This window comes from Hemicordylus capensis, chromosome 1 (genome assembly GCF_027244095.1).
Source record: "Hemicordylus capensis ecotype Gifberg chromosome 1, rHemCap1.1.pri, whole genome shotgun sequence".
Lineage (NCBI taxonomy): Eukaryota > Metazoa > Chordata > Lepidosauria > Squamata > Cordylidae > Hemicordylus > Hemicordylus capensis.
In genome coordinates this window covers 144661343-144684322 of record NC_069657.1, presented here as the reverse complement: position 1 = coordinate 144684322, position 22980 = coordinate 144661343, and the positions used below count along the sequence as shown (strand labels likewise).

The window sequence follows — 22980 nt, the reverse complement described above, 5'->3', positions numbered from 1 at the left end:
ATCAATGGGCTGAATTCCCATTTTCTCTGCCCGTTGACTCTGCCTGTTGATTTGGTCCCCGCCTCCTTGGAATGTCCCACAGCCCCATCCTTGGAAGTAAGGATTGCCAATTAGCTCCTTAGCTAAGTTCTATCTTTTCCTCTGCATTTTTCTAGGCTACCTTTCCTTAAGGGAAGTAAGCTTATGAAATAAACCACCTCCCTCCCTCCCCCCCTCTCCTTATCAACTTTGCTATGCCTGGACAGATAAGAACCAAATTTGGTACAGTTGTAGGAACACATAGCAGCACATCAGCAACATAGTTTGTGATGATGTAATCCACCCCTTTCAAGACAGCAGATGTGTGAACATTTATTTAATGTATTTATTTATTAACATATTTTTATACCACCCAAAACTTACATTTCTGGGCGGTTTACAACAAAAACACAAAAGTTAAAACATTAGTTAAAACAGATAAATGGCAACAAAGAAATCAAAACATTGGTTAAAATAAATGACAGCAAAAAGTTAAAACATTACAACAATTTAAAACCTTGAAATAATATTTTAAAACAAAGTTAAAACTATTAAAATGATATTTAATTAAAAGCCTGGGTGACCAAATGTGTCTTTAAAGATTTTTTAAGAGTTGTCAGAGGTAGGGAAGCTCTTATTTCAGCAGGGAGTGCATTCCAAAGCATCGGGGCAGCAACGGAGAAAGTCCATCCCCAAGTAACCACCAGATGAGCCAGCGGCAACCGCATACGGACCTCTCCTGATGCAGGGGCAGCTCGTGAACTCACCTCCAGGGTGGTGGTGGCAGGCGGCTTCTTTAACTGTAAATGGAGCTGGTGCTCCATGCCGCCCAGCAGCCCCTGTGGCGGGGAATCGCCTCTTCCACTCACCTGGCCACTGGTGGGGGCTCGCCTCTGTGAGAGCCAGGTGAGTGGCGGAGGCGATTCCCCGCCGTGGGGGCTGCTGGGCGGCATGGAGCACTGGCTCCATTTACAGTTAAAGAAGCTGCCCGCCGCCCCCTGGAGGTGAGTTCATGAGCCGCCCCTGTCCTGATGGTCTCAATAGGTGGTGGGGTTCATGATGAAGAAGATGTTCTCTTAAATACCCAGGGCCCAAGCCATTTAGGGCTTTATAGGTTATAAGCAGCATCTTGTATTTTGCCCGGAAACTTATCGGCAGCCAGTGCAACTCTTTCAATACAAGAGTAATATGGTTTCTCTGAGATGACCCAGAGACCAACCTGGCTGCCACATTCAGAACCAGCTGTAGTTTCCTGACTACATACAAAGGCAGCCCCACATAGAGCGCATTGCAGTAAACCAGTCCGGAGGTTACCAGCATATGTACCACTGTCCTGAAGTCATTTATCTCAAGAAACGGATGCAGCTGCCATATCAGCCAAGGCTGATAAAAGGCACCTCTGGTCACTGCCTCAACCTGGGACACCAGGGAGAGGCTCAGATCCAGAAGCACCCCCAGACTGTGCACCCCAGACTTCTCACCTCATCTGAGGTGAAAGTGGGCTAACCTGTGAACTGCCTAATCTATATGAATCAAATTTGGAACAGTTGTAGGGACACATAGAGATCCATCAACAGTGTGATTTATGATGATCTCATCTACCCCAGTTCAACATGGTGGACTCATGAATATTTGAGGCACAAGTGAGCTAACCTGTGAAGATGTTATATCAATTAAGATTATAGTGAAAGGAAAGTAGGCAGATTAGTTCTTACCATAACTTCTTTTTTCTTTTGTACATTTATTCAAAAATTGAAATAAAGATATTTACTGAGAAAATACTTTTCTCCCAATAACCTTTCTTACAGCACATTTCACATCCTTGTTCCTCAGGCTGTAGATCAAGGGGTTCAACATGGGTATTATCACAGTGTAAAACACAGAGGCCATTTTGTCAGTGTCAAGCGAATAGCTGGAACTGGGACGGAAATACATGAACAAAATGGTCCCGTGGTATATGGCCACAGCTGTGAGATGGGAAGCACAGGTGGAAAATGCTTTTTGCCTCCCCTTAGCAGAGTGAATCCTCAGAACAGCCATTAGGATGAATATGTAAGAGACAATAATGATCAGCAAGGTGCTCATTTCAAACAAGCTGCCAAAAGTGAATATCAGCATTTCATTCATATAGATATCACTGCAAGATAGTTTCAGGAGGGGTGTGAGATCACAGAAAAAGTGATTGATTACATTGGAGCCACAAAATGACAATCTCAACAATCCACTTGTGTGAATCAGTGAGTTCACCAAACCCCAAAGGTATGATCCTGCCACCAGCCCTATGCAAATTCTCTTTGTAATGACAGCAGTGTAAAGCAAAGGGTTGCAGATGGCCACATATCGGTCATATGCCATGGCAGCCAGGAGGAAAAATTCAGTGGTGGCAAATATTGCGAAAAAAAAGTATTGAGTAATGCAGGCAGCATATGAGATAGTTTTGTTCCCTATTAGAAAGTTCACTAGCATATTAGGTGTGATGGTGGTAGAATAGCAGGCATCTAAAAAGGACAGGCTGCTGAGGAAAAAGTACATGGGGGTGTGCAGCTGGGGATCTAGCCAGATTAATACAATTATCCCAAGGTTCCCCACCAGAGTGACGGTATAGATTGTTAAAAACAAGGCAAAGAGTGGAGGTCGCATCTCCAAATGTTCTGTTAATCCAAAGAGAATGAAGCTGGTCACCAGGGTGGAATTTTCTCTAATCATAATTCACACATTCCTGTTGAGATAAACAAAAATGGTTTTTAAAAAACCATAGGGCATCATCTATATAATTAATTCTCCAAGAGCTCCAAGTCCTGGATATGTAGGGATGCATGGGGATGCGTGGTGGAACTCTCATGAGAGTGATGGCACCACTCGTGAGAGTTTCAGGCTTTGGGTGGGTGGTGGAGCTCGGGCACAGAGGAGGCATTAGGAGGTGGACAGCTGGCGGGACGAGGTGGTGGAGAACTAGGGGTGCAGATGCTCTGTGCCCGGTCAGCTAGTGGAATCTAAATCTGAAACAGTTCTGCTGTTTTATTTGGTGACCTTTCCCCTCATCTCAGTAGTTGAGCTATTCACTGGCTGTATGATGTGCAGGTATCTGAGAGCTAATTCACAGCTTAGTTGTGGCAAAGCCATTGTGTAGTAATTCGCCTGCTAACTGAATAAAAGGCACCTTTTAAAACTGTGATTGTCTTATATTTAGTAGTGGGAGAGAAACTGGTCCTATTCAACACCAGCACACAATCCAGTATCTGTTGCTGATGTGTCTACCTTATTTGTTTATTTTTTCAAAGATTGTGAGCCCTTTTGGGAGAGGAAACCATCTTATATATAGTTTATTTTTCTAAGTAAACTGCTTCAAGAACATTGTTGAAAAGACATATATAAATATTTTTAGTCATGGTCATAGTAATGACTTCGGTTATAAATCTAATTTGGTTGGAAACACTATCAACAAATAGTGTGGGAGGAAACAGTTGATGCCATAACATTTTTGAAGTCACACAGACATGATAGTGCCTGAATGAGAGATGCTCTGTGTGCCCTTAGCAAGCTGGCTTGAACATTCTAAATACAAAGAAAGGCATATGTATAACACAGAGATCATCACAAGCACACAAAGTTATTTCCTGCTGCTAGATAGGTAGGTTTTTATTGTTGAGATTCACAACATGCTTACTACCCCTGACATTTTGAGATAGATAACGTTTGTGAAACAGCATTCATCAAGTATAAATACTTGACTAAATAAGAGGTCTTCCAAAAGATATACCCTTCTGTGTCCTCTCTATTAATCTGTGATACATGTGGACTCTGCCTTTGGATGGCATAGCAATTGGCATTGAAATGCAGCATGGGAGAAGATGCAGTCTTTGAAGAATGTAGGCACTCCTGGCCATCAAGCTGACCATCTAATAAAACACAGTCCCTCACCCATATCTTGTTATACTAACATGCCCTCACCTCTTGCCTGTGGGCTCCCCGGAGGCATCTGGTGGGCCGCTGTGTGAAACAGGATGCTGAACTAGATAGGCCTTGGGCCTGATCCAGCAGGGCTGTTCTTACATTTATATGTGTTAGACAATTCCCTTACATTTAATTCTAAGGCAGGCAGCAAGACCAAAACATTATTTAATCCTCTTATGGATCACCATATGTGACTGGTAGGCTTCTTTTGCCTTGGTGGATCATACAATGCATAGGCCTGGTGTACAGTTCAACTTATTTTAGTGGTTTCTTTGATATTTCTCAAAAATATTATAAATGAAGAGTTAGCCATGAATAGAGTAGTCAGGTTTACTTATTTTTAAGTATGTTTACATTAGCTGTGGTACAGATAATATTTAGGGAACCTTGAGGAGACAAATATGAAAGAAAAGGTGTGAATGCTATGAAACCTGCCTTTAGGAGACAGGGAACATACAATAGGCAAAAGCTTTAAAACATATCCATGAGATGTAGGCATCTCAATCAACAGAGACTGGCATTTCAGTATTTGGCAGGGTGGGGGGAGGTTGTAACTGGGAATATTTCAGGCCCCTGCTGAAATGTTTGAACCATCTTGTGGAGGTGCCACGGTTTGCTAGGCATGGAAGTCGAGGTCTCTTGCTTTGATGGGCAAAACCTGAGGATACTTTCTAGGGAAGTGGATGCATCTCCATTTCAGTGCTTGGTAATGAGGTCAGCATAACTGTAACTAAGCTGAGAACACTAAATTATAAGTCTGCTCGAAGTGCTTTTTTGGGGTGGTGGGAGAGGATGGAATGCATTGATCCCTTGTCTGCTGCATGTCCCACTGTCTCTAAGAGCTGTTTTGCTCTTTTTTGTAGCGTTTGATGTGCTCTTGGTTTAGTGTGAAGTGCTGAACCAGGAATGGATGAATGTTCTAGTAGTGAGTAGGATGTTGAATAGTGAAAGCTTTGAACTTGTATAAGTTCAAAGATTGTTTCACAATTTATTGTGAAGCCTCCCTACAGACTGAAAGGCCACATTTCCATGTAATGCAGAACCACAGGTCCAATAGACCCACGGTTTCATTCCCTGCTTCCCACTGCTCTCCGAATTCGGATGCTATGGAGAGCAATCTCTTTGTAGTCAGTGGGACTGCAGAGAGGAGGGGGAACTGGCTGTGCAGGCTTCCTTCTGTCGTGAAAGATGGCCTACACAGCCAATCATGGCTGGAGGGAGGGAGGAGCTTCCTCCCTCAACTCTGGCTACAGTGAATGCAGCTTGTGTTTCTGAATTTGCATGACACACAGGCTGCATGGAAACTCAGGTTGGAGAGATGAAGCTCACTACAACCTGGGAATTCATATTGCAGTTACAACATTGAAATCAAGGGTGGGTCACCTCACGGAACTGGAGTTGCAAGCATTCAGACAACACAGTGAGAAAACCTCTGCTCCCTAAAACTCCAGTTCCACATTACGTGCGAATGCAGCCAAAGCGAACTTTGAATCTAGCTTTGGAAATTGAAACCAAGGGAAAACATGGTCATTCATATAGCTTCATCTGCTCACTTTTGGAAGGAGGGACACAGGGAATTCCGTATCTAGATTCCATCCCCAGCTGTTGAACCATGTAGGAGGAAAAACTGTCCTATCCAGTTGACACTTAGCAGAGAATCATGCACCCTGCCTCCTACCTTGCTTTCTAATTGCACACAACCAAAAATCAGGAATGTGCACAGCTCCCAAAGCTGGGTAGAATACTTGTCGTACCCAGCTAATGGTTGTGTGAACAAGCCTACAGAATATTTAGGGAACCCTGAGCCAAATGTTAAAGAAAAAGTGTGAATGCCATGAAACCTACCTTTAGGAGTCAGGGAACATAGGCAACAGCTTCAAAACATATACATGAAGTGTAGGTATGGATTGCTGAGGTGCTTATATCCAGCTTATAGAAGACTGAGGAGAATCACAAGAGGTTTTCAAAAGCATCCTTAACACACAAAGGAGGCAATTAAGGTTCCTCCCTGTTGCAAGTCTTAAAATAAGGGTAATTGTTCTCAAAAGTAATTCTGAATGTCTTCCATTTTAGTTTTTATTTCTATTTATAGGACAATATATCTCTTGTACAATGATAATAATACTCTGTGTTATTATTTAAAATACTTATATACTGTTTTTGGGATCCAGGCTCCAAGGAAGCAGTTCTACCAGGGCAGGGTTTGTCATAACCAAGAACCAGGCTGGCCACCTGTGGTCGTTTCAGCTCATTTAATCAAGGAGTTGATTTTGCATTAAACTCCTTTACTAGAAAGTGATAGTGTCACACTATTGATCTTGCCCAGGTACCACAGGATGGTTACCTCAAGGGCTGAACAAGACCATTCCCTCATTGCAGAGCCCTCACAGGCAGGTTGGGCATCTAGCATTCTGGGCTTAATCTATCCAGGATATGCCCCTGAGCTGATGGACAATCTCTTACTGTAGCTCTTCTGTGAATCCGACTTGTCATTGTACCTCCTGTGACCACTGCCCTCACAACCCAGGTATTGCCCCTCCATTGATATTGCTTCACCTGCTCACTTCTGTAAGGACAAAGAGAAGCATATTCTCTGTGTAGTCAGGTAGTCATAAGGCAAAGCATGTGGGCTTTTATTTCCTTGGGAATCATCTATATATTTAATCCCTGTAGACGTGTCTCTGTGGGGATGTGTCCAGGCAACCCAGCGGATTGGATGGGTGTTGGAGGCTCTCTGGATTGGTTGGCCAACAGTCGGCAGGCACCCTTCAGAGGTTGCCGCTTGGGGAAGCGTGTGGCTGTCGGTGGCCTGCTGGGGGAAGTGGGCAGCAGGTGGTGGGGCGTGCTTGGGTTTGGCGCCAAGGTGGCAAGCCAGTTCGGGAAGTGGGCAGCTGGTGGCGGGCCACTTGGGGAAGGTGCTGGGGAAAGGCGGCTGCAAATGGACAGCAGCGGCAAACAATTAAAAAAGCCGGTGGCTGTGGGTAAGCAGCTTGGGGAAGTTTGGTGGAGAGTAAAGCAAGCGGAGTGGGCAAAAGGTAAGGAGTTTTGAAGCTGGGAGTGAGAGTAATGGCTTGCAAACGAGGGCGGCATGGCGTGAGACAAACGAGGGCAGCAATTGGCTGCTTCGGGAAGGGCCACGCGACACAGATGGCGGTTGGGCAGACGAGGGTGGCAAGGTGCGAGACAAGAGGCAGCAGTTATTTTGCAGTTGGTTGCCCACTGTACCTGACACAGGAGAGATGAAGACTGACGGACAGTTGGATGTGCTTTCTGAGTGCACAAAGCAGACCTAGGTATAAAAGGGGGAAGGAGAAGAGGCAGGGGAGGAAACACTGAGAGGCGGTGGGGGAACAAAGCTTGGGAGTGCAAGACCTCACATCAAAAACTGGGGGGGAAACCCCTAGGGACTCTGAGGGCCAATAGCAGCAAGACTCCCCCCTCAAAAAACAAAACAAAACACAGAACAACAAACTAATGATGGAGGGCAACAGCTGTCAGAATCCCCTCCCCTACAAAAAAAGGGGTGGACTGTGAGGGCCAACAACAGCCACTCTGCCCATAAACACACACAAAAAGAAGAGATGGAGACTCTCTGCCAGACTCCCCTTCCCTTAAAAAAAGGCGGAGGGGGGACTGCAAGGGCCAACAGCAGCCAGTTTGTCCAACAAAATAAAAATGATAAAAACCTTGAGACTGTGAAGGCCAACAGCAGCCAGACTCCCCTCCCCGCCTCCAAGCCACTGAAAAGGGCAACAGCAGCCAGTCTGGCCAACCAAATAATAATAACAACTTTAAACATAACCTATGAACTGTGAGGGCCAACAACTGACAATCTTCCTGCCCCCCTAAACCCTTGGGACTATTAGCCCTAACAGTGGCCAGTCTGTCCACCAATAAATATATATATAGCTAGATAGATAGATACTTTATTTACGGCCAATGGCCAAAACAAAACAACAACACAAAGAATACATTCCAGCATTCATCATTAACTCAGTCATTAACTTTAGCATCAATCAATGAACTATGAATTCTAATCGCGATGTAACAAAATTTTGCTAACACATGAGAGATACAAATTACATTATCTTCAAGTAAAAATTTCACCAGAAAATCATCTGATTGATGTTGAAACCTAGAAAGAAGTGGCAGAATCAAATGAATCTAATGTTACTGTAGAATCTACAGCGTAATAAAATGTGAGCGATTGATTCAGGTTCACCCAAACCACAAGGGCACAAGCGGGCCTCCAGGGGTAGATGATGAAATCTCCCCATTAATACAGCTGAAGGAAAGGCATTAAAGCGTGCTCTTGAAAAAGCCCAGCAGAACTTTCTGTCAGTTATGATAAGCCGGGGGGAAACCCACCCTGGCCTTAAACTGACTGTAAAATGCTGGCAGACAAGCCAACTGGTTCTGAAACACCATATCATTTAGACGTGGATGAACTAATTTTTTTGCATTCACTCGGTCAGTTTCTAATAAAAATTCAGGATCTAGGCTAATACTGGAAAGTTTATCTATAATTGTTACCAGCCAAATAGGCTGGGGTGTAGCAGAAAGAAATCCAGGCACAAGTCCCACTGGCTGGAGGTGACGCTTCAGCCAGTAGAAAATAATCTGCAACCATGCCCTGGTCTCAATCCTCCACAACCCAGCCTCCTGTCATAGCACAACATTAGGGGTGCATCTAGGTGTACCAAAAAGCGTTCTTAGAAAGCCCAACTGTACCCGCTCTAGGGGCATAAAACTATCAAAGGGGCCCAATTGAACTCCATACAAAAGTTGTGGGACAGTTTTAGCGAGGAACAATTTAATGGCGGCAGGAATATATCCTCCGCCCTGCACATGGTGAAATCTCAGAATAGCTACCGTGCTTCGTTCAGCCAGATCAGAAACCATTCAAGCATGGGCGCATTACCTGCTGTTATATTGAAATATCACACCAAGATGTTTTATTTGCTTTACTTGTTCAACTTGATGTCCCCGAACAGTCCATCTAAAACTCTTAGCTTTATTGTTAAAGCAAACTATTTTCATTTTGGAATAATTGATGACCAGATGTTCCTCCTGACAATATGTTACCAAAGCCCCCAGAGCTCTTTTAAGGCCTGATACACACACACACACACACACACACACACACACACACACGAATAAACCAGCTTGGGACAGTGAGAACGAACTGTTGCAAAGCTTCCCGCCAAAGAAAAAATAGTGGGAGGGGGGAGGTTGCACCCATAAGTCTTTGACAACCCTCCTCTGGCTGCATGTTGGGTTTTGGGATGATTGCTCCCTATAAGTTGCTCCAATAATAATATTTTTTTAATTGAACCACTGCAGAGAGTGATTGGTAGTGCAGATTGATTTTGCCCTTTGTCTAGGGGCAACCTCAACAAAGGCCACGGAGAGACTCTACTCTGATAAACTATTTCAACTTTATATTTTCCCTGGACAACCAAATATAGGTCAGGCAAGATCAACAGCAGTTGAAGGAGAGAGCAAAAAGAACATATTACATTGTCTATGATGCAACCCCCCCCAAAAAAAACCCCTGAAAGAAATCTACATGATAGAAAGCAAAGAACAGATAAGAAAGAAAAAAACCAGACAGAGGACAGAAGGAGAATTGCCTTCTGACACAACAGAACCACAGCATGTTAAAAACATGCCCCCCCCAACATATAAAATCACCTATAATACCAAAAGAAGACTAGAGCGAAAAAATGAATCTGCAGAAGAAGCAGAACAGAGAAAAACTGAAAGAAATCTATGTGACAGAAATCTAAAAACAGAAAAGATTAACAAAAGACAGAAAACAGATAAAGAGTTGCCTTATTCAAAAACACAACACCCTCATTACAATGCACAGAAAATAGCAAAACCAGATCAGAAAGCGGGGGAGGACATAAAGCAAATAATGTCTAAACATCATCAAGCAGACTACAACAAAGAGGCTAACAAAGAAAACACACGCAATGAACAGAAAAAACAATGCAAAAATCAGGCACAAAAAAAGGAAATGGAGGAATGAGAGTTTAGAATCCAGAGAACGATTAATCAAAGAAAGACAAGCAAAACAATGTAGATTACTAGACCACCATCCTGATGCCACAAATATCTATACAGAAGACAGCATTGCAGAACATAACTGTGGAACTCTAACTGAAAGATAGATAGATAAACTTTATTACAGACAGTACAACAAAAAACATTACATAAGACTAGAGCATATAATACAAATAATGTAACAAAACCTAGCCACGTTGAAAGTGATCTCTTTACAAAAGTTAGATAACAAAAACTCTAAGTAAAATTCATCAGCGTGACCTGGAAACTCCCCCAAGAGAGGAGAAATTAGTTTTAAATGAGCATTGCTATAAAATTTACAATATAAAATAACATGAGGGGTAGTTTCTACAGCACCCATTCCACAGGGGCAAATCCATAAATTATATAGAATCCCTTTATATCTACCATCCCTAACTGCCGTCGGAAGGGCATTTAGGCAGGCAAGAGTAAATGGGCGCCTAAATTTAGGGATAAGAATATTATCTAAATATGCTGCAGGTTTGGAATTAAAAAGTTGTTCCCCCAGATAGATACCGCTCTTTAGACAGGCTGTATCCACTTGTAATTCTGTATCAGCAATATGCTGCTTGATAACCTGCCAGGCCTGATCATGTCCTAATCTAGGTTCTACAGGTAACAAAAACAACCCCACACTTCTACCAAACTGCTCTGCAAAGAGAAATGCATAAAATTAACACAGACACAAAAACAAAATGAAGACTACACAAAAAAGCCACAACAAACAAACATATACTAAATAACATAGAAAACCCAGCATAAAACACCAAACAAGCAGGAAGAGCAACACCTTTGCTCAAGCAAAACAAAAACAAAAAAACCCTATGAAAATGCTTAGACCATCTGACAAAAAACATTTTAAAAAACCATCCACACATACTACAGACACCATGACCAGCAATGAAGAAATGACTGCAGAGAACACAGACAAGAAAAGCACAAAAAGTGAAGAACAGCAAATCAAATCCTCGATGACTATACACTAACAAGCAAAGACACACCAAAACCCAAGCCAAAAACAACTGGGGGGGGGGGGACAACAACAATGAAACAGCAGTGACAAAAAACAACAACTCCTGACCAAATACTTGAAATACCCCCCCCACCCCCCAAAAATCCAAGACCAAAGTGCACTGATGCGCAGAAAGGACTGCAAAAAAACATCGAATACACATCAGAAACTGAAGATACAACTGAACAACCACACAAATTCTCGCAACTAAACTCCAAAAACTAAGTAAACTACTGCACAGATGCTCTGTGCGGGTTCAGCTAGTAACCTGAAATAATAACTGAGGAAGGAATTCAAAATGGATGGGAATTCATCTGAGCACTGTGTGTGTTTGTGGCATCTAAATTTTCAGAAGAAATTTGACTCATTACAACTACATTCATTTCAACGATTTAATTCATTTTCATTACTCTCATTTGTTTTTATTTAGCATTGTTTTCAGTGAAAGACTCAGTGGCTTTTCTTCTGCCTGTAACTTCTTTACCATCCAATTCAGCATGACATTTTTAGTCATTTTACTACTACTCCAATAGATCACACCTGTCAACTTTCAAATAGAGAGGGAAAAGAACATTACTACTACTGCACAGGCAATTTTAAAAGCACATAAACCAACTAAAATGCTATTTATTTGCAATTCATATTTCAGACACTAAATGCTGCTCACACAGAGCAAAAGAGGGGAAAGTGGGGGACTTGGGAACACAGACAGAGCAGTCAGTGGGTTCTTGCCTCGGTGCAGCACAACCTCTGCAGCAAAGAGCATATGCCAGAGGATTGCAGTGTTTAGTGAGAAGGTCAGTCTCCTTAGAAGTACAGGTTGAAAGGCAAAAAGAAATCTGTGCTACTGCTGGGCTTGCTAGGGGGCTGTGGCCGAATGCTAGCAAGAGGCATGTGCCTGAGGCAAAAGTCAAAGTGCCCTAGATTCGTCCTTCTTCTCTAACTTATTTGGAACTGTGTTTTGGGGCTGCTGGCCCATTGGTGCACAAAGAATACTTGGCAGCTTTTCCCACCCCTTAGCCCAAATTGCCTGCTTTTCGGCCTGCCAACCACCCATCTTTCCTTCCCTGCCTGCCCTCCTGCCCTCCTTTCCTACCTACTTCCTCTCTTCTTTCTCCTTCCCTTCAACCCCACTGTAGCCCAGATGAGGTGAACAAACTTTTGCCTGTGGCATAAGAAATCTTGGTTTCCATTCTTGACTGTATTGTAGTAAAGTGTGAAATGATTAATGCTTCAAAAAATACTTCATTTCCAGAACTGATATGTGCAGTGACCAGCCAGCCCTCCCCTAAAAAGTTAACTGGAAGTGAACCCTGTCCTGAATGACAGGCTGGTGAACTCCAGGGATCAGCCAATCATCACACCAGGAGGGTGGGACCTAGGGAACTGTTAGGCGGAAGAGAGTGTTTCTTTATTAGAAGAAGCAGGCTGGGAGTGTGGAGAGGAGGACACATGCAGCCATGGAGGATGTCTGCAGGAAGATGACTGCAGTTCTTCGAAGATAAGAACATAAGAACAGCCCTCCTGGATCAGGCCCAAGGCCCATCTAGTCGAGCATCCTGTTTCACACAGTGGCCCACCAGATGCCGCTGGAAGTCTAGAGGCAGGAGTTGAGGGCATGCCCTCTCTCCTGCTGTTACTCCCCTGCAACTGGTAGATAAAATATAGAATTGCAATTGAGAATTCTCAATCCAGGGTTTGGTGAGTTCAAGACAAAGAAAGCCAGGGTTTTGGCTGCAGGAAATTTAGTCTAGGGAAAGTTTGTTTAGTCAGATTTTGCGTTAGACTTTCTGTTTCTTTGGTCTGTGTTTTGCATATCCCCGATACTGGTCTATTATTATTTATCTGTAACGTAACTAAACTAAGGAACACTAGCCTTCACCCATCCAGCCAGGGCGTTGCAAAAGACTCAGTAAGTTTTAATTGTGTTTTTGTATTTTCCTACATACCTGTTCCTTACAACTGTGTAACAACGATTTCTAGAGCATGCTGCCCCAACTTCATCTGGGGTGCTTTTTGAAGTATTCTTGTAACCTACTGAGTATTTTTACCTGAGAAAACCACTGATGGAAGCAGTCTGTGGCAGTTGAATAAAACTGTTTTTCTTTTTGTTCTTTTCTTTTACAAGCCTTATTCGAGTCTATTTTTAACTCAGGAGAAAGGAGGGGCTGAAAGGGGGCTTTTTCTCTTGTGCAAAACACGCTTCAAGAGTTCAGCAGCTATTAGTTTTCACACCATGTGTAGGGTTGCATGTGGAGGATTTTTGTGCATTTTTCCAAAAGTAAAATAAAGAGAGTTTTCCCTGGGTTTTCCATCCAAGCCCAGGGGTGGTGGTGGTCAAGCTCTATCGAGAAGCGGGTGGTGGTGGTGGTGGTGGTGGTGGTGGTGGCAGTCTTTAGAACCCACCAGAAATAAAGAAGAGTTTTAGGAGCAACCTTTGCCAGAAAGCTTGGCCGGAATGAGTCAGTATTTATTTCCCTCACGTGAGCTTGCTCTGAGACAAAGGTTTTATTCCACTACAACATGCACTAAAGGGGTAACTAAATGAAATAATGGAGTCACTATCTGGAAAATTAATTATAGCATCTTTTCCACGAGCATAATGAAGGTTTGTTTGACCTGATAGGAGCATCTTGATATCAGCGCAATACAAGATAGAAGAAGAGAGCTCCCTTGTTGCGTCTTGTGTCCTAAAATAAAGCTGAATAGTGAGAGTTTCTGACAGGGGGAGGGGTTGAATCAAAATTGGGTTTCAAAATCTCCATTTGCAGTAGAAGTGACAACAGGTCTGCTTAATTTAAAAACATAATAAAGGCCACCCAGAGACGTAAGTTTGGGTGGGGGATAAATTTGATAAATAAATAAATAAATAAATAAATAATGACAGAAGTAGGGTTGTGCATTTTGTTTTGTTTTCTGTTTTGTTTTTTGCCCAAATCCGAAACCGCCATTTTGTTCTTTGTTTGAAATCAGCCAATCCGAAACACCCCAATTTTGTTCTTTGTCCGAAACTGCAAAATCCAAATCCGAAACATTTTGGATTTTAAAAAATGGCCCCAGGGAAAAACTAGTGGGTGGGGGTGGTAGTGTCCAATGGGTGGAAACTACCACCCAAATTTCAGAGGAATTGGGCAAAGGGTTGATTTTTGGTGAATTTTTGAAGCATAGGATTTTTCCCATAGGGAAGAATGGAGGTTTCAGCAAAAGTATAGCTTCATGTGTGTGGCGGGGGAAGGGGTGGCCCAGAGCAGAGTAGGGTGGGTGGTAGTGCCCAGTGGGGGCAAGGAAGCTGCCAGAATTATTTCAAAGGAATTGGGCAGAGGGCTGATTTTTAAAGATGTAATGGAGTCTGCGCGTCTGTAAAGTTCTTCCCCATAGGGAATGATGGACCTCCCTAATTCCTGCCCCATAACTGCACTTCGGGGGCACCAGGGTGAGTGGTGGTGTAGAGCACATAGGGTACCAACCACCCCCATGGGTTGCTAACCCATGAGGTACTGGGTTCTGTTGTTTCTGACATGGTTGAGTGTAGATTCAAATTCTTTGGTAGCATATGAGAGTGGATTCATGGTTCGTTGTTGAAAATCTCATATACTACCAGAGAATCTACACTCAGAACACCTCAGAAACAATAGAACCCAGCACCCCATGGGTTAGCAACCCATGGGGGTGGTTGGCACCCTATGTGCACTACACCACCACTCGCTCCTGGCCACCCCAGTGCCCCCCAGTTGGAGTTATGGGTCTGCTGAAACCTCCATTATTCCTGGGGGGGGGCCTTAAAGAAGTGTAAACTTTAACAATTCCTAAGAAATCAGCCCTTTGCCCTATTCCTTTGGAATCTGGGTTGTGGCAGGCACCCCTTGGGGCACTGTCACCCAACCCACTGTTTTTCCCCTCAGGCCCCCTTTCTGCCCCGAATCTGCCCCAAAGACATGTCAACTTCAGAAATTCTTTAAAAATCACCCCTTTTCCCAATTCCTTTGGAATCGGGGTGGCAGCAGGCACCCATTGGGGCACTACCACCTGAACTACTCTTCTGCCTCCAAATCCCCCTTTCTGCCCAAATCCACCCCAAATAACATCAACATCATACACTAACAACAGCAGAGCTTTGGAAAAATCAGGCAGATTTCCAAAGGTCATGCACATCCACGTCCCACCCCCACCCGAAATGCAATTGATCTACACACAACAGTGTGAAACAACAACAACGAAATCCACACTGCCCCACTGGCCAATGACAGTAAATGCACACTGCCCCACTAGCCAATGAGGGTAAAATTTACCCTTAAATTTGCTTAAAAGGAATAAGGAGGCAATTGCCAACAGACCGGCCCACACTTTTATTGGCCAATCTGCAGGCTGGAAGGGCTGAAAATTCAAACAGACGTCAAAACTCAAAATGGAGACTGAAGCAGAAAGACTTTTTGCGATTGCAAAATGGAGTTCCAAAACAGCCAAAACAACAAAATATTTTGTATCTGAAACAGGGACGTTTTGTTTTGACTACAAAATTTTCTGTTTTGAGCATTGGGTGTTTTGTTTTGGCTACAAAACAGCCGCAATGGCCTGTTTTGTGCACAAAACGTTTTGTATCCGAAACAAAACGCACATCCCTAGACAGAAGTGGACTTTTGCCATATGTAGCAGCCACAGCCAGTATCATGAAGAGAGATGGCATAAAGGAATGAAAATGGCTGGACAGATTTGTTGACCAAAACTCAAACTGTGTGTGTCTTCTTTTAAAGATAGTCTCCTGTGATTAACCTTTAATAACTGTTAGCTATAAGTTATTAAAGGTTAATATGTATAGTCTATAGTATGTCTTTTGGCATACTTATTTTTAATCTCTTTTGGAAGCATTCAAAATGTGTATTAAAAATGATAAATGCACACCTTATGGCATTTGCAGGGATTGTTTTGTAGTTTATTTTTCCTTAACAGCCAAAATTGTAATGTGTTGTCTCATATTAGATGCACATATGAAAACATTGTACAAATCTGGACATTGTCACTGTTGCTCTTAATGACTTTAGCAAATCCTTGACCTGAAAGCATGAACCTGATCTATTAAGGCATTTACTATATGACTTGGTCTCCTCCAATGAGCCCATAGTAGTCCATATTGATTTTTTAAATATGTTTATCCTGACAACAACCCTGTGAGGTAGGTTAGGCTGAGAGAAAAGTGACTGTCGCAGAATTACCCAATGAGTTTCAGAACTGAAATGGGATTGAACTTGGATCTCCCCAGTCCTAGTTCAACACTCTAACCATGTCCCACAATATTTTAACTGTTTTCAACTAAATGTTGGCTGCTTTTGTTATCATTTTCCTTTTTCTGCTTTCTGGCCCCATGGCAAACGTAGCATGATGTTAAATGCATCATTTAAATGTATTCCTTGGTGTTTCCTTAGGAGATTACTATGGTATTGTGTGGCTCAACCTTCTATAGCTTTCTCGTGCAGAGGATGTCACACATGGGTTACTATTTTTATTTTATGTGTTTTAATTTTAATTTTACTTGTTCCTTATATCATGCATTAAGCTTAAAATCTAGTTTGCCGGCTTCTTAGTGCTTATGGCAGGGGCTCTCAAACTATTTGTTCAGACACGTTGGGATACTCTGGTAGCTCTAAAAATTACTTAACATTGATAGTTACCATGAATTCACCTCCCAAGTCCTAGCTCTGCCCCAGCTCCTCCCACAATTGGTTCCACCCATCAACACCCCTGCCTAGTGCCGACCCTACCCCAAGAACCACCACTGCCCCATGAAACATAACCATCTTCCCATTCACTGAGCTTCACTTCCCTCTGTGTTGTGTTTGTGTTTGTTTGCGTGTGTAAATAATAGTTTAACTTCTCTCAACTCTCCAGCATTGCACTGAATAATTCAGTGGGGACAGTTTTTCTTATTTGTCCTCCTCTTATTGTGTGAATATCTTCCCATGGGTCTTCCTCTTCAAGGCCTCCTTCACTTCCTTGTTCCTCAGGCTGTAGATCAATGGGTTTAGCATGGGGATGATTATGGAGTAGAACACTGAAACCACTTTGTCTTGGTCCATTGAATCCCCTGTGCTGGGCTTGATGTACATGAAGAAGACTGTTCCGTAGAACAGTGTGATAGCTGTGAAGTGGGAGGCACAGGTAGAGAGAGCTTTCTGTCGGCCTGTAGTTGAGCTCATTCTTCCAACAGTGACCAGGATGTACATGTAGGAGATCACAATGCCAGAAAATGTAGTGACTGTGGCCAAGGCAGAGAAGATATAGAGGATTATTCTGGCTTGGCTGGTGTCTCCACAAGCAAGCTGTAGCACCGGAGGGATGTCACAGAAGTAGTGATTGACACGGTTGAGGCCACAGTAGGATAGTCGAAACACATTTTGGGTCTGCACTGCTGCGTTGGCAATGCCCAAGGCATAGGCAACTGCTACCAGTTTCACACACACACTCTTGGACATAAGCCGATGGTAGAAGAGGGGATGGCAGATGGCCACATACCTATCATAGGCCATAGCAGCCAGCATTAGGCACTCTAACGTGCCATGGAGGACTAGGAAGGCCATCTGTGCCACACAACTTGTATATGAGATCGACTTGTCTGTGGCCATGAGATCAGCCAGAAGCCTGGGAGTGACAACTGAGGAGTAACAGGCATCAATGAAAGAGAGGGCACAGAGAAAGAAATACATGGGAGTGTTAAGGTTAGGGTCTGTACTGATCAGGGCTATCAAGCCCAGGTTTCCAGTTAGCGTAACAAGGTAGATCAATAGGAAGATCCCAAAGAGTAGTGGTTGTAGGTGTGCTTGGGCTGTGAGGCCCAGCAGGATGAAATGGGTCACTGAGGTATTGTTCCCTTTGGCAGTCATATCTCTCTGTGAAACCTTCCAAGAAAGGGACAGAAATGGCTTGACAGAACATTGATTGATGGGATAATAAAGCTGGATGGCTGTCTTATTCTAAACAGCTTCCTGTGACCTAACCAAGCATTATTCCCTATGTCTGTTAACCTCTCTACAGAGCAGCTCACTTGAGCCAGGTTATACTGCAGTACAGCATAATGGTCCAGATGGTTCAACAGAGCGAATTAAGTCATACATCTTCACTTAAAATGATCTTGGGTAGCTGCAGGATAGAGAAAGACTCCTGTTCCAAACCACACAGCATTGCTGCAAGTCAGTCATACTGGACTGGACTAGAAAGCAAAACTGCCAAGCTGTGCTGGGCTAGACAGACAATCCTCCCAGTCTATACTGCCTGACATAGTCTGATCATTTGTTTATCTAGCCCAGTATAGTCTGACTGGGAGAATTGTCCAATCCAATCTTTATTTACAATCAAGGATCAATACAAAATTTGAGGACAGCAACAAACACAAAAGTATCACATCCAACTGGATCATGAGTGAGTCCATTGTTGTCGTATTTTCACCACAGCTATGCAAAACGTAGCTACCTTACAGGTTGTAGATTGATCTGTATCTGAAAGTAGTAACATAATATAAAACCCCTCCAACCTACCTGGATTCCTCAACAACTGAGGAGTGATATTCTTTGTACAGGAGTCCTTATAGAAGGGACATTACAGCAAAACATGCTGCATCATTGACCCACATGGGCAAATCCACTTCACTAATGGCACTTTGGAGTATCCACCCTGCAGGAGTGCAGAAGGGAGAACATTCTGTTTAGCCAAAATAACTCCTTCCGTTACCTGAGAAATGAAGCATTGTTAGGTAGTTTGCAGGTCCCCATACAAAGTTTACAGCCCAAACTTTCATATTCTGCGGTATTCTATTTCGGTATTCCATCTTATCCAACCGCTGAAGAAATACTTGTTTGGCTTGCTCGAATCCTAAAGAAAAGAGGAGTGGGAGTACAGAATTGTCTGTCTAGTAGCCCAGCACAGCATGGCAGTTTTGCTTCTCTAGTCTAGTACCGTCTGATTGGCTAGTAGCAATGCTGTGTGGTCTGGAACAGGAGTCTTTCTCTATCCTGCAGCTACCCAAGATCATTTTAAGTGAAGTTGACAGCAACTGGACCAGACACTCTCCTCAACTACTCAGCCATTCCCCTCTGCCCAAACACTTGCAGCCAAATCATGGTGACTCCATCCGAACTTGGAAATGGCAGTATGCATGCTCTGGAACAAAGTGAGATAATTCACATAAACCTTATTGTAAGTTCAATTTCTCCATGTTGTATATTATATATTAAGGCTATTCATCGGGCCACTGGGCAGTTCCAATCCCAGCACTGCACACGAGCAGCCTAACCCAGGCTGTCCTAGCCTGGGTTAGGCTGATTGTGTGAATAGCCTTATTCTCTTTCTGCAATGTCTGTGTCAGTTCAAGTCCCCATCTCCCACATTCCTGTAGATAATACAAGGTAAAATCAAAATAGAAGATGAAACACCTAAAGAACCATCCTTCTCCCCCAGCTTGTTAGCTGTTGAATGTTGAAAGGTGTTATGTGGGGGGAGTGCCTTTTCCCCTCTTGACAAGAGTTCTATAACTACAAATTTGAGATATGCTGCATACATCCCTGCATCTCCATTTTGGGGAAAGCTCCACCTGTTAAGTTCCTGCTCTTTATGCCACTGTTAAAGGCATAACTGAGATCAGGAAATAGGATGCTGGGGTGTAAGGTTGCCAACTCCAGCTGAAGTCATTCTTGGAGATCCCCCCCCCAAACAACAACAACAACAACAACAACAACAACACAGGGGTATAGGAACATAGGAAGCTGCCATATACTGAGTCAGACCACAGGTCCATCTAGCTCAGTATTGTCTGCACAGACTGTCAGCGGCTTCTCCAAGGTTGCAGGCAGTAATCTCTCTCAGCCCTGTCTTAGAGATGCCAAGGAGGGAACTTGGAACCCAGAGCAGCTCCATCCCATAAGGGGAATATCTTGTAGTGCTCACACATGTAATCTCCCATTCATATGCAACCAGGGCAGACCCTGCTTAGCTATGGGGTCAAGTCATGCTTGCTACCACAAGACCAGCTCTCCTCCCTGACATGTGTGTGGGCTATGGCCAGGAAAATGGGCAAAGAAGTCCCAGATTCACAAATACCAGCACCACAGTTCCTGGATGAACGGGTTGATTTTTTTAAAATCAAAAGAAAGTGCAAAGAGAGCGCACATTTGCAGACCCCAGCTTGTTTCCAGATGGACTGCTTTTTGTAACCAAAAGAAACCAGCACAGTTGGGAGAGAGACTGTGGAGAGAAAGATTCTAGTCCAAACTGCTGGTATGTCCCTTTACAGTGGTTGGGTTTTCCCCCCTCTATATAAGGGGACATTTTTCTTTTTAGTGTAATTCCCCCATCTGCACTCTGAAGTGATACAACCCAGTTTATCTTACCATCTGATTTCCATAGATTAGCCAACTGTCCAGAATTAACCTGGAGTCTCCGGAAATCAATATGAGCCTCCAGGTGATTAATGAAAAGATTTCTGGACATTTTAATGGCTTGACAAGATGAAATAAGGAAATGTTAAGGGGGGGGGATATCCAGACATAGGTTCATTTTGAGTTGACAGCTCACCATTTCCACCTCATTTTGTGTCCTATGTGTCCATTTTGTGTCCAGTTGTTGTTAAGGTGGAAGAGGGGGAAGTGAGATGGATACTGAAGGAAATAAATACGAGGAAGGCCATGGGCCCTGACGGAGTGTTTGGTAGGGCGCTGAGAGACTGCTCGGAACAACTGGCTGAAATTTTTATGAAGATTTTTAATCGATCTCTGTCCCAAGCTACTGTTCCACCTTGCCTGAAATCCTCTACCATTATACCGTTACCAAAAAAATCTAACATAGATAGTCTGAATGACTTTCGTCCTGTGGCACTTACACCCATTATAATGAAATGTTTTGAGAAATTGGTGCAAAATCGTATTATGGCGTGTCTGCCAGTTGGACTTGACTCCGGTCAATTTGCATATAAGAAGAAGAGATCCACGGAGGATGCTGTGGCTATGGCCCTACACACTGTCCTGACCCACCTGGAGGAACAAGGGAGCTATGCAAGATTGCTTTTTGTGGACTTTAGCTCTGCATTTAATACTATTCTTCCACATAGATTGGTGCCCAAATTATTAGATCTGGGGCTTCCACCGTGCTTATGCAGGTGGATATTAGATTTTTTATTAGATCGTTCTCAACGGGTTAGGATGGGTTCTCATGTCTCGGCGGATCTCAGTATAAACACGGGGACGCCGCAGGGGTGCGTGTTGAGCCCACTTTTGTACACGCTTTACACATATGAATGTGTTCCCAAATACCCCAGCAATAAGATCATTAAGTTTGCAGACGACACAACTGTGATTGGCCTGATTACTGCTGGAGAAGGGGAGTCGGCCTACAGGAAGGAAGTGGAGGGGCTGACAGAGTGGTGTGGGGAGAATAACTTATTCCTCAATTTAAAAAAAACAAAGGAGATCATTGTGGATTTTAGGAAATGTAATTCGGACATTCAGCCACTCATTATTGAAGGGATTTGTGTGGAACGGGTTTCAGTGTTTAGATTTCTGGGAATGGAGTTGAGAGATGATCTGACTTGGGGAGCAAACACCAAAGATTTGGTGAAGAGAGCACAGCGGAGATTATACTTCTTGAGAATTCTCAGGAAGAATAGTCTTTCAAATAATCTACTGCTGATGTTCTACTGCTGTACCATAGAGAGTGTGTTAACCTATGGGATCTGTGTGTGGTTTGGGAGTTGCACAGTCAGGGAAAGAGCACTGCTGTCCAAGGTTGTCAAGACTGCGGAGAGAATAATTGGGTGTACCCTTCCCACTTTAGACCAAATTTATGCCACCAGGAGTTTTAACAAAGCGGTAGAGATAGTGCAGGATCCCACGCACCCTGGAAATGATCTCTTTCAGCTTCTGCCTTCGAGAAGGAGGTACAGGGTCATAAAGGCCAGGACCAGCCGCTTGAGAAATAGTTTCTATCCAAAAGCGGTTTTAGCTTTGAATGCAGCAAAATACAGTGTTTCTTTTTAGAGTTTTTTAGGGCAATGGGTATATGGGGGGGGCGGGGTATATTGGGATATATTTAGCTATTTCTTGTTAGGTCCTGTAGAGGTTGTTGTAGATTCTTTCAATCTCGTTGTTCTGTACAGGACAATGACAATAAAGATTTATTTTATCATATCATATTGTTCGTATTGTATGCAAACAAGACCTTAATGCGCCTTTTTGAAGCACTTGTGTGAACCTTTGACGAGTTGTACTACAAAATGACTAGAAGGGACACTGGAAAATTATTTAATCTAAAAATCTATCCAGCTAAAAACCTACCTCCAAGCTTCAGCAGCTTCTCTGTATCTTCCTCAAGCAACGTCCAAAATGAGTTTTTCATTGTCATTTAATCGTTCAGAAGTGCAGCTTGCTGCCTTGGTTTGGACTGCAGAAGGTAGTACTTCCATGGTAGTACTGCTTATACATCCTTCTCTCCTGTATATAGCTGCCCTTGAAATACTGGAGAACTGGTGTTCAAGGTTCTTGAGAAATGGGAAATTCAAGGGACAGTTTCTTGTTTGGTTCCTTTGATAAGCAGCCTTTAATGTTTTCTACAACACCTTCCACTCTCAAAGGTTTACACAGCAATTAACCCTCAATTCTCATTGGACCTTGTGTTTCTCAGTTATTGCAGACTACTTTCTGTGGAATCCTTATGCTCTTGAGTATAGAGCAATGAGTTCTGATCAGTCTTTGGATTTGAATTAGGACAGTGCATTAAGTTAAAAGTCTAATTGGTTTCTGCTGGGCAGCTGCATGCATTATTAGTTGAAACTAGTTAATTGTCCCTCTCATATGAGCAGAAGGTATCTGTGTTTTACATGGGACATAACAGGCTGAACTAAACCGGCTTGGTAAAAATTGCTACCTGAT

General features: G+C 43.2%; 2 protein-coding genes across 2 annotated transcripts; both read right to left on the bottom strand.

The window, feature by feature from the left end:
- Nucleotides 1-1785: 1785 nt before the first annotated feature.
- On the bottom strand, nt 1786-2724 carry LOC128340445 (olfactory receptor 1052-like). Its single transcript, XM_053285546.1, has one exon. It carries the CDS (start codon nt 2722-2724, stop codon nt 1786-1788), a length of 939 nt encoding a protein of 312 aa, XP_053141521.1.
- A 14283-nt stretch (nt 2725-17007) lies between these two features.
- Nucleotides 17008-17949, bottom strand: LOC128326922 (olfactory receptor 1020-like). The gene has a single exon (XM_053254850.1). It carries the CDS (start codon nt 17947-17949, stop codon nt 17008-17010), a length of 942 nt encoding a protein of 313 aa, XP_053110825.1.
- Nucleotides 17950-22980: the final 5031 nt, after the last annotated feature.